At 53.7% G+C, this 11,621-nt stretch overlaps 1 protein-coding gene across 1 annotated transcript in view; it reads left to right on the top strand.

The window, feature by feature from the left end:
• The window catches only part of FAM155B (family with sequence similarity 155 member B), a 23,690-nt gene that overhangs the window by 1,268 nt on the left and 10,801 nt on the right, over positions 1-11,621 (top strand). The window contains exon 2 of the mRNA XM_031062675.1: positions 5-26. Coding sequence (XP_030918535.1) covers positions 5-26 — 22 coding nt within the window. The remainder of the gene's footprint in view (positions 1-4; positions 27-11,621) is intronic.

Genomic DNA, 11,621 nt, shown 5'->3' with positions numbered 1-11,621 from the left:
TCAGATCCTGCCTGACGGACTGCAAGGTACAAGGGGGCGTCCCGGGTGAGCTGGGCCACAGCGGGCTTGGTGGTGTGGGGGTACCGTGGTCCCCCTGCTCTCACACCTGCCTGCAGGCTGGGATCTCCCTGTGCTCCCCAAACCTCTCCTGGCAGTGGTGGTGGGACAGGTCTGGAGCCCTTGGGAAAGCTGGGACAGAGTGGTGGGACAGAGAAGGCAAAGCAGGACTTGGCCTGAATGAGCACTGGCACATCCCTTCACAGCTGTGCACACACAGGCAGCTCCCGATATCCCACTGCCATTCCCAACACCCTGCTCCCAACACAGTCTGAGCACCCAGCTCATGACACTCCACTGCCAGCAGCCCAATCCTGACACCTCTCCTGACACCCCAATCCCCACATGCCACCTCAATCCAGGTACTTCACTCCAGAAACCCCAATCCCTGCTACCCTTACCCACAACCCTTTCCACACAGGGGCTGAGCTGGGGCACGTGTGAGGCCCCTCACCTTTGTCTCAGACCTGCTGCTGCTCCTGGGACAGCCCAGAGTTCTGCCTGGCTGTCATTAGACCAGTGGTGACCTGAGATGAACCATGGTGCCAGGGCCCCTTCCCTGTATGCAGCAGCTGTTTTCCAGCTCTTACACCCTTTCTGCCCAGGGGTGCTGGAATGTGCCTCCCACCTTGGTGTTCCCCCAGTGTCACTGACTGTCCCCAGCCCTGGGGCACAGTCCCTGTACTGAAAACTGATGGGTTGGTTGTGTCTCCCAACATCGATGGGATTGAGGCTCAGCATGGAGCTATCTCCTCTCCCAGATGAGAGCTGTGGTTGGATCTCCATCAAACTCCCAGTGTGGTTCTGCTGGTTGCTTGGTCTTACAAGCTCGTGATGTCCCCAGCTTCCACCAGCTCCAGGCTGCCTGGCTCACCTGTGCATGCTCCTTCCAGGCATCACCTCTGGAAAGTGCAATGGTGTCCATAATTAAATCTGCTTCCCTTTCTCAGAGCTGTGTCTTGAGGTGTGTGACAGCATTGTCCCCACAGGGAAGGTGGCAGAGCTTCCTCCCTGGCAGTACAACGGGGTTGGCTGCTCCTCTTCTGGCACAGGAGTTTTGAGGGACACTTGGATTTGCAGAGCAGCTCTTGAAGTGATGTTCATGCCCTGGGCAAGTGCAGGAGCAGCACCAAGAGCAGCACTGGGACACTGAGGTGGTGTCTTTCAGCAAGAGCACATTGCTGAGATCCTGGCAACTATTCCAAGGGTCGCTTTTGTGGGGAGCTGGGTTTGAGCAAGAGCTTGTGCTTGTGTTCTGGGCATGGGCCAAGGCAGGTAATTGCAGTCTGCTTCCCAAATTCCCCCTGTGGTTTCCAAGGGATGTAGTATTCAGCCTGCTGAGTAGTTTGGTCCTGCTGCTCGACTTCCACAGGGTGCTGTCCATTGTGCTGCTCCTGCTTCCAGGGGCCCAGCAGGATCAGGATCTCTCTGTGCCATGTCTGGTGGAGCATAAACGTTCCAGCTTCAGGCTTAGCTTCCATCTCTGCTGGGAGTCCCAGAGAGAAAAGCAAAAGAGGTGAGAAAATAATTATGTTGGGACTCCAAAATGTCTAGAAACAGAGCTGTGCTTCGATGAGTCTCCATTAATTATCCCTGGGTTTAACATCCTTGATGGGAGAGCAGGAGATGTGCTGGGGAGATGCAGAGCTGGAGGTAGTGGCAGGACTCGTTCCTCTGAGCTGGTTCTGTGTCACATCAGTGCATCCTTAGAGCATCTGTGAGCTCCAGCCTTGCATTCCTCAGGCAGCACTTGGGAAGCAACAGGAGGCAGGAGCAGCAGGGACAACCTGTGCACACTCCCCTGGGCCACCCACTGGGAAATTCCCATGGGAGTGCCCGAGTCTGCACACTCCCACTGGAGCCCTCACAGCTCCCGTCCTGAAAAATCAGGCTGCTTTGTTTAAGGCCATTCACTCCATATTTATGTGTCTTACTCCAGCCTTTCACATCCATGAGACTCAGCTTTTCCCTCTCAGTGGCTGTTCCCATCTGTGAATTAAGGCTAATACCAGACCCTTCCAGCACTGTGGTGACAAGCGAGTTTTGGCGGCCTGGTTTCGAGTCCTCTGGACTTGAGCAGGGACTACAGTTACTCATTGCCTTGGAAAAATGTGGCTGATGGGATTTTTGAAGCAGTTTGAATTTGTGATTCCCATCCAGATGCTGGATAATATCTGTTTGTGAAGGATGGCAAAGCTATTGCTTGATGGTGATAACATCTGAGAGCAAATAACAGGAAAACAGCAGAGGAGTGGAGGAAAACAGTGGAATGTGCAGCTTGGCCAGTGTGAGAGCTCCTGCAGAGCCCTCACAGCAGGATTCTGGCTTCAGGAGCTCTGGAGCTGGAGAGACAGGATTTAAATGATAATTCTGGGACATGGGACTGTGGGAGCAGGGCTGAGTGTGGATGGTTAGTGCTGCATCCCATTCACATCCCTGCCATTCTGTAACAGCAGCTGGAAAATTGAAGATGAGGAAGCACAGCAGCTCAGCTCACCTGCACACAGCCTCCCTCTGCTGAGGCACGGATCCCTCTGGAATTTGGTGCCTAAGAAGTGTGGCTGAGCAGACAGCTCACAGGGAGCTTTATGGCAGCCAAAAATCACCACTCTGGTGATTTTGGCTCTTTTTTTCCACCTGATTTCAAACAACAGCAACACCAAATCCCAGCTGGAGCTGCCAGTTCCTCCCTATGGCAGCAGGTTTCACCCCAAGCTAAAAATTTTGAAGTGTGTAAGTGTTGTGGATTGGTTTGAGGAGACACATCATGCCCTGTTAAAAAATCATCTTGAGAACTGCCCTCAGGTTTGGGGAGAAAAAGCGGGTCCTGCCAGGAGGGGAAACAGCATCTTAGACATCCCAATCCCAGATCTGTCTATTGGAATAAATCACTTGAGCTCCATTTTCTTCATGCAGGAAAAGCCAAATTTTTATTCACATAACTTATTTTATACAGTTTTCACAGACCTCCTGTACAACATCTATTACCTGGTAGTTTTCTTACTACTTCATTTGTTAGTCAGAAGGTGATTTGTGTGTATGTGCTATGGTTCAAGTTGTTTACATTTTTCTTTTGTGGGTTCTCATGGAACAGATCTAATAAGTGCAGGTGCACTTATTTTTCACCCAAAAAAGGTTGTTACGTTAACAAACTGTTCATACCCAGATTGTTTTCACATGGGAACTTGCAAAGTACTAGCTGCACTTAGAAGAAATGACAGACTAGCTATTGATTTAACAGAGCAGGTCTGATTTTATGAGGCCTTTCTTTTATAATTTCTCTACCTGTCTGCAACATCCATCTGTGCCCAGAGGTTGGGGAAGACTGGACCAAAGTCTCCCTGGGAGACAGGAATCCCATGAAATGGTGGGGTCTGTGTGTAATTCAGCTGCTGAGATTACTCAATGCTGTCATACTCTCCCTTTTTATTTTCTGCTTGGGGATCGATCATTCCTGGGCAGGTCCCACTTTTTCCGTATGTTGTTATTCCTGTGCAGCACCATCAACTTCCAAATCACTCCCTGGAAATGTTTTATTTGCTACTCTTCCAACTAACACCAGAAATCCCTGTGGCTGAGAGACATTAAACCATGAAGATGCACTTCTGGGGTTTATTGTTTGCATTTCCCATTTGGTGGGATTTTGGGGCTCTGGCTCCCACAGGGACGCTCATGGACAGGGGCACCGGCGTCCTGTGACAGGAGGAAGAGAGGGAAGTGGGTTCACAAGGTCCATCCATCTTCTCAAATACATTTCACCTCGTGCTGTGAGGATCTGCCTGCCAGCTGCTGGCTGATGGTGCTAGGTAGGGATGGTGTGGATAAAAGGTGGCACACGCCTCTTTTCCTGAACATAAGAGGGAAAAGTCATTAATTGAGTCAGGAGCAGCTGCCGGCCTCCTCCATCTCGCCTGTTGCTGTGTAACTTGTACCCTTTGTCACTGCAAGACACAGTGAACTCAGTGGACTGAGCAGTTGTGGGGACACTTTGGAGCATCCTCCAAAGGGGCTTGAGGAGGTCACGGTCTGGGGATGTGGATATTGGACTCGAATATGCATCAGGAAATGTGGGGCAGCAGCAGCACTCAAACTGTCAGCCCAGGCTTTGCAGGACTTAGTGCAGGAGGAAATCGCTGTCCCTCCAAAGCAATGCCCTGAGGGATGCTTAGGGCTCATTTGTGCCTTTTCCCATCTTTCCAAACAGGAAAAGAGCAGTGTTGCTCCAGCTCAGACACCAGATGAGAGCTTTGCTCATGCCAAGGCCAAGCTCTGCATGCTGGCTCCCACCCCAACAGCTCCCAAAAGTGCCCCCTCCCACCAGTCCTGGGGCAAATCAAGATCTATGGGACAAAGCCCATTAAGGAGTCATTAGGCTGCAAGAAACAAAGCTGTGGAGAGAGAAGGACTGACAGGGGCTGGCAGCAGAGCTGGGCAGGCTGGGTTGGACAGGACCTGTAGCATCTCAGATGTGATTAGATTATCAGCTTTCTCTGCACACGGGCCCGCGGCTGTGGGATCTGGTTCTGCACCTCTGGTTTCCCCAGTACCCCTGGCTGGGCAGGATTTCACTCCCAAGGCTTTGCTGGTGTTTCTGTGCTGCTGGTGTGCAGTGATGTGGTGAGAAATGGAGGCTGTTCCTGCTCTGGCATCATTCCTGGCACATCCCGCACAGAGCAGGGAGCAAATCCCCAGTGCCCAGGTTCAGCACCCTCTGGGGTCCTGTTTTCTGGCTCTGGTTTAACAGGAATAGCATCAGCAATCAGCATCCCTACAGAGCATCCCTCCCTGTGGAGCATCCTCTGGAAACCTAAGCCTGCTGGCACCAGGAGCTTTGGGAACACCATGTCTTGGTGTTATCCCAGTGCCAGGGACACCTCTTGGGGGAACCAAAGCAGCGTTTTACCTTCACAAAAGTAGCTCAAGTTGAGTTTTTTTGGGCTGGGCTTATCCAAAATGCTGCTAAACCTGGTGCACTCCTGCTCTGAGCCTGGATGGCTCCTTGCATGGAGGGAAGGTCCTTTGAGAACCACAGCAAAAGTGGTTTCACCAAAACCTAGTGGTTTTTCAAGGTTACTAAGTTACTTTAGGTTTTTTAAGGTTGCTAAGTTACTTTAGAAGTGAGGCTTCCAGAGAATCTGTGGATGGGTGACTGCAAAGTTGCACCCTGGACCTGGTCTCCTGTGGAGCATTTGGTACAGCAGGAGCAGCAGGAGGGGAGAGGCTGCTCCCACACACCTGTGTCAGCTCCAGATCTTCTCCACAACCAGTCTGGCCAGTGAGGTGTTTCATGAGGTGAAAAAAGGTTCCAGAGTGAATTCGAAAGTAATTCCAGCAGATCAGTGCAGTCATTTGGCAGCTTGAGCAGGAGCACATGCATGAGCTTAGCCAAGTGTGCAGCTCCATGTTCCCCACCCATTCCATGGGAACAAAGGGAATTTTTTGCAGCCTTGCACAAAGATGTGGTTCAGTTGTATAAAGAATTTGGGCCAAAGGACCGTGGTGGGTTTGGTCTGCAGGTGCTGTGGCTGCAGCCTCTGGCACAGCCCAATTCCAGTGCCTTGTGTCTGGTACCTCCTCAATGCTTGAAAATGAAGATCAAGGATTGAAAAACAGGTGAAACAAAAGCTGAACTGATGGAAGGAGTTTGCCCCCTGGAATAAAAGATGTAGAGGTGTCAGGAATGTGCCAGTGGTACCTGGGACTTGGGAGGGCTGCAAGCCAGGTGGGAGTGGGGGTGCTCAGATGGTGCTTGGACAGTCCTGAGTTTTGCTTGGGGTGAAGACATCTCAAACTGCCTGGGAGGGTGTGGTGGGCTGAAGGCTGAACCTACACCAGTGCTGTGGGGAGAATCAGCCTGGGATGGGGTCAGGATATGAATGGGAGGGATTTACGGGGGATATTGGGTGGTTTTTGGCTGCCTCCTTTGCTCTGGTTGTCTGTCAGTCCTTGTTGTCTGCCTGTCCTCACCTGTGTCTGTCAGTGGTGCTGCAAGGACAACTCACAAGTTTCCCAAGGCAGCAGCAGGTCCATGGAGCAACAGGCAGGCTAGCAAATGGTGCAGGGACAGCGAGGGAGGATGACATCTCTCTCCATCAAACTGTCACCAGTCACTGTCACTGTCAGCTGTCACTGTCAACTGTCACTTGGTGATGTCACACCAAGTGCCACAGGCTCCAGCACCAGTTCCTGCTCCGTGTGCTCCCAGCTGTGCCTGCTGCCAGATGCAGGCCCACGTTCTTCTCTATGTGTGCCCATCCCTGGAAGCATGGTGGGCACAGGGGCTTCACCAGCAGGGTGGGATGAGCTCCTCAGAGGTGCCACCTCAGCAGCTGGAGGTGGAAAGCATCTGGCTGCTCTGTGTGGTGTGGGAAGGCTCTGGGAGTCAGGAGCTCAGCATGTACAGTGATATCAGCAAAGTGTGAGATCTGGGAAAACAACACAACCCCCAGCCCCCTTGCTGTGCGCATCCATTGGCACAGGCTGCCTGTGGCCATCCAGATCAGGGCTGTCTTGCCATGCTGCTTTTCCTACCAGGCAGTGATCCCTGCTCCCCATGGACAAAGGGATCTGCTGGTGCCACTCCGACTTCCAGCCCCACGCACATCCCAAGGAGAGCAGGCAGCACCTCCTACACCAGCACCAGGAAGTGGGAGAGGATGCACTGGGTGTCTGCTTGAGCCCAGCTGGACCTGCCCTCACAATGGGCTTCACCTGGTCCCTGCCTGAGGACAGGATTCTTTTCCATCAGGAAAGGAGCCGTTCTGTACAGCGGGGATCACACATGGCCTGGCCTGACCCCGGTGCTGGGCAGTGCCACGGATCCCACACAGAGAGGGTTTGTCAAAACATCCCACAGCCCCAGGCTTGTCCCTAGGGATGCCCCACAGGCTTTTCCTCTGCTGTGGGCTCCAGAGCTGCCCTCCAGGGTGGGAGGCAGGCAGGTGGCAGAGGCAGGATGTGCTTGGCTGCCAGGGGCTGTTCCTGCTGTCACCGGGATGCCATTAGGATGCGACTCATGCCTGGCTCCACACAGGAGCTCAGCTCTGCTGTCCTTTGAAGGGCAATGACTCAGGGACAGCAAATCTGTGAATGAGACACGGAGGCTGCCTGGGCAAGGAGTAGCCATCTGTCCACGCTGCTCCAGCCCCATTCCCGTGGGCAGAGCTGGCAGCTGCCTGCCTGGAATGGCTCGCCTGCTTCAGCCTCGCTCGTCTTCCCAGCTCCTGGCTTTTCCTTGGGGACTCTCTCCCAGCCATGCTCCTGGGGTGTCACAGGAAGAGCAGTGCTGGCAGCATTGGCACCCCCAGATGCTGCCAACATGGCCACTCTGTTCAAAAAGCAGCATGAAATGGCCTCACCTGGCAAGGATTTGGTTTTCCAGAGCACTGCCTGTGCCAGCATCCTGGTGTTCCTGGTCCTGGCTGGAGAAGGAAATGCCACCTGTCCTGCTCATCCTCTTGGGAGTAACAGATACACGTGTTTGGTGTTTGGCTGGAATCTTATCCCTGCATGGCAGCTCTGCAGCACTGCTGGTGGGTGGAGGCTGCAAATGGACAGGAGAGCAAAGGTAGAGCTGGAGAGGGGGCCTGGAAGTGGCTGGGATGGGGGTTTTCCTGGTGCAGGGTGTGCCAGCTCCTGGGTTTGCACAGATCAGGGAGTCTGGAACACCCAGAGCCCACAGGCATTCCCCACTGCTGGTGGTTACAGAGGGAGAGGAGGCAAGTGGAATTTTCTGAACAGGCATAGTTTGGGAAGGACTGACCAGTGCTGGCTGAGCAGGAGCTGTGTTTGTGTCTTTAATGTAATGAGTTCAACCCCTTCAGACCTAGGCATCTCCCTGACCTGCTCTTCAGTGTCATATTCCTTGGAGCTGGTTATCTTTTGTGTCATTTTCCATGGAGCTGCATGTGGAGAGGAAGAATCCACAAGGGTCTCTGCCTGTGTGTGCAGGGAGAAGTGTTTTCCTGCCATGCTGTGTTGCTTGCTTGTCATCATTCCTTGCTCTCCTGTTCAAATGAGACTGCCAGGAGGCACCAGGAGCTCTGGGGTGGCATCCTGGCTCAGAGTGTGGTCCTGGGACTGCTCTCCAGACACCCCTTGCTCATGGGAATGCAGGGGAAGCACTTCCACTCTGTGGAGCATCAGGGACAGGGATAGCCCCAGCCTGGCCTGGCTCGCTCCAGGGGAGAGCAGCAGGGATGGGTTTCCCTGCAGCAGCGCATCCCTTGGGATTCTCTGGCTGAGGAGCGATGCCAGCCGGGAGCGCCTGCCTGCTGCTCACCACGGAGACTGAGAGTTATCCTGGGGCTTTCCTCCCTGCAAGGGAGCAGGAGATTTCTGCAAGTGCTGCTGTTCAGCCAGGGAGAGAAAACCAGAGGTTGCAGCTCTCGGGTCTGACATGAGCCGTGGCCCGTTGTGTGTCTCCAGCAGTAGGAGCTGCCAGGAGTGCTGATAAGCATCTCAAAATCATCTTTGCTTGCATTTAAGGGACCTGCGGGCACAAGTTGAGGTGGATACAAGACCCAGCATGAGCATGGAAAACTGCACTTCCCTGTGACCATGGAAGGTGCTCAGGAGCCAGGATGCTCCTGTCTCCCCACTCTTTGCTCCATGAGGGAGTGGGGCTGGGCCAGATCCTGCTGCTTGCCCATCTCTGTGGGATGCACAAGGATGACGTGAGGGACCAGGTTCCTCCTGCTGCCTTATACCCTGTCCCATTCCCACTCAAGCCAAGTGGCACCTCACAGAATGCTGTGCAGGGGGCTCCTGGCAGAGTACAGGATTGGGCTGTTCCATAGGCATTGGATGCAAGACAGCCCTGCTGTGAAAGCCCTTGCTGGGCTGGACACTCACACCATCCTGAGAACAATTCTCCAGCCTCACCATTTCCTTGGAAGGGGGATGAGCAGAGAAACTTCTCCCTCGCCCCCATCACTGGTGGGTAATTTATGGCTTGTGGCACTGAAGTGTCTCGCCTTTATTTTTTTATATCCTATCTAATGTAACAGGATGTTCTCATTAGCTGTATAAATGTTTAATCCACTTTTGAATCCTGTTAAGCCCCTGGCTGCAGCAGGACCTAATGGGAGTGAATTCCTCAAGCCATCCTAATGGATTGCAGGGACCTCACTTTCCCTCTGTCCCCAACTCCGTCGTGTTCAGCTTCAGTTTTGCAGAGGTCTTTAATTACTTTTTAAGTCCTTGGGCTGGTAGGATGGGCTGGTATCTGACCCACTGGGGGCTGGCAGGTGAGGATTGTACAGAATGGAGCTGCTGGAGCAAGTCCTGAGGAGGCCACGGAGCTGCTCTAAGGGCTGGAGCTGCTCTGGAGCCAGGCTGGGAGAGCTGAGGGTGCTCACCTGGGCAAGAGGAGACTCCAGAGAGACATTAGAGCCCCTTCCAGTGCCTAAAGGGGCTCCAGGGGAGGTGGAGAGGGACTTGGGATAAGGGATGGAGAGACAGGACACAGGGAATGGCTTCCCACTGCCAGAGGGCAGGGTTAGATGGGATATTGGGAAGAATTTCCTCAGAGTATGGTGATACCCTGGAACAGGAGGCCTGGCCTCCCCTCTTCCACCTTGGGGCATGGCCATGTGGTGTCACAAGGACAGAGCCCTCCAGATGCCAGGAAGAGCTGCTCTCTCCCTGGCCACCAGCTGTTTGTCCCTGTCTCCTGGTGTCCACCCCCTTCCCACACAAACCTCCACACTCCAGCTGGCCTCGCCTTCCTGACAAGCTGCTCTTCTCTTCTCTAAAGCCCAGCCAAGACCTTTTTTGAGAGGGGAGCACAGAGCAGCAGCCTGGATTAACTGCAGCCTGGGAATGCTGGTCCCTGTGTCCTGCCCATGCTCCTGGGCTGGGATCTTGGGACAGGGACTGGCTGTGCCTGGGGTCTGGCAGCAGTGCCCACGGGCAGCCCACCATGGCTGGGCCACCCTGTCCCAGACACTGCCAGGGAATTCCCAGGGTGAGTAGAGGGGACACACCCAGGATGTGAGGAGGGGGGACTGAACAGGAGACTGACATCAGGAATGCTGGGATGAGCTTCCATCTGTGAGCAGAGCACTGTCAGCCTGTGCTCACCCCCCCTGGAGAGAGGATGCATCTACCCCAAGGTGGAGTTTGATAATGAAATGGAAATATTCCATGGGAATTGGGATGTTTACGGCAGCCATCTGGGATCAAGAGCCTCCTGCATTGGGCTGGGGGCTGTAGGAGTGGTCAGGGCTGGGTGGCCGGACAGGGGTAACCTCCAGCCAGATCCCAGCCTGCACTGGGAAAAGTGGGAGCTGTGGTGGGAGGGAAAGGGCTGCAGACACTGCTGGGCATGGAGCAACCTGTGACAGGCATGGAGACAGGCACTGGCTGTGGGAAGCAGGAGGGCCTGGCAGTGGTCACTGCCTTCCTGTTCATCCAGCTGTGCCATTAATTACTGTGATTAATCAACAGGCACAGGCACATGGCCATGTTGGGATGCTATGTGCTCTGTCTCCTCAGCATAGGAGCTGTCAGAGGTGTCCAAAGCAAGTCCTCAAGCTCTGCTCTTCCAGGGAATGCCTCCTGCTTTGGTGCAACCACGAGCACAAGCTCTTCCTCCTGGGCTTGTTCCAAGGGCAGTGTGGCATCTGCTGGGATGAGACCAGGCTTTTCCCTGGGCTCTGCACACAGCAGCCCTCGGTGCCACGAGCAGATGAGCAAAGCCAGGAGGCTGTGCCTATGGTGTCTGTCCCCTGAGAGCATTCCCAGGGCTGGGAGCTGGCACTGCCACCCCACAGCCCATCACCTGTGTGTGCTTGCAGAGACAGGTTGGGGTGCTGGTTCTCCCATCCTTGCTCACTCCAGTCCTTCCCAAGGCATGTGTTAATATTGTGACATAGTGTGACAGTTGTTACCTGAGCCTTGAGTATGTCAGCTTTAAAGGGTCACACTTTAAAACTATTTTCTCTTAGTTTTGACCTATGAGCACCTGGGGCGTTGTGTGTCTCAGACTGGGTTTGAGTGGCTTAGAGGGGGAAATCTGGGGCTTTTCCCTCTAAAAGAAGGAGGGTTCAGACATTCTCTTTAATCTAAGAACTGGGAATTAAAACTAAAATGCTTTCTTTTTTAAATGAAAACTGAAAGCTTTAAACTTTAAAACTATCAGCTGCTTTATCAGGTGATTGAATGGTGAGTGGGTAGCTCTGACAATTTGCTTCCAAGTAATTTGGGAGTGACTTCATCACTCAAGGTAAGGGATATGGTCTGGTCCTGTGGGATGTAGGTGGGAAGGCACAGTTTGAGAGCACAGGGGACATTCCATTGCCCAGGACCTTTCTGGAGGATGAGCCTGGTCAGGGCAACACACAACATCAGAATGCAAACTGGTGTCATGGGTGGGGATGGCTGGGGGAGAACTGCTGGGCAAACCAACCCTGGAGAGGAGTGGGCTGCAGGGTAATGAGGAGCCTGGAATGGGCACGTGCCAGCCAACCCAGCAGCTCTGTGTGGAGTTTCCAGTGGTGTTTGAGGAACGCCCACTCCAGCTGGGGTTCCCACCAGTGCCATTTCCTGCAGCCTGTGTGCAT

The sequence above is a fragment of the Geospiza fortis genome, unplaced genomic scaffold (assembly GCF_000277835.1).
Source record: "Geospiza fortis unplaced genomic scaffold, GeoFor_1.0 scaffold874, whole genome shotgun sequence".
In the NCBI taxonomy this organism is placed as follows: domain Eukaryota; kingdom Metazoa; phylum Chordata; class Aves; order Passeriformes; family Thraupidae; genus Geospiza; species Geospiza fortis.
This window is presented reverse-complemented; position numbering and strand designations above follow the sequence as displayed.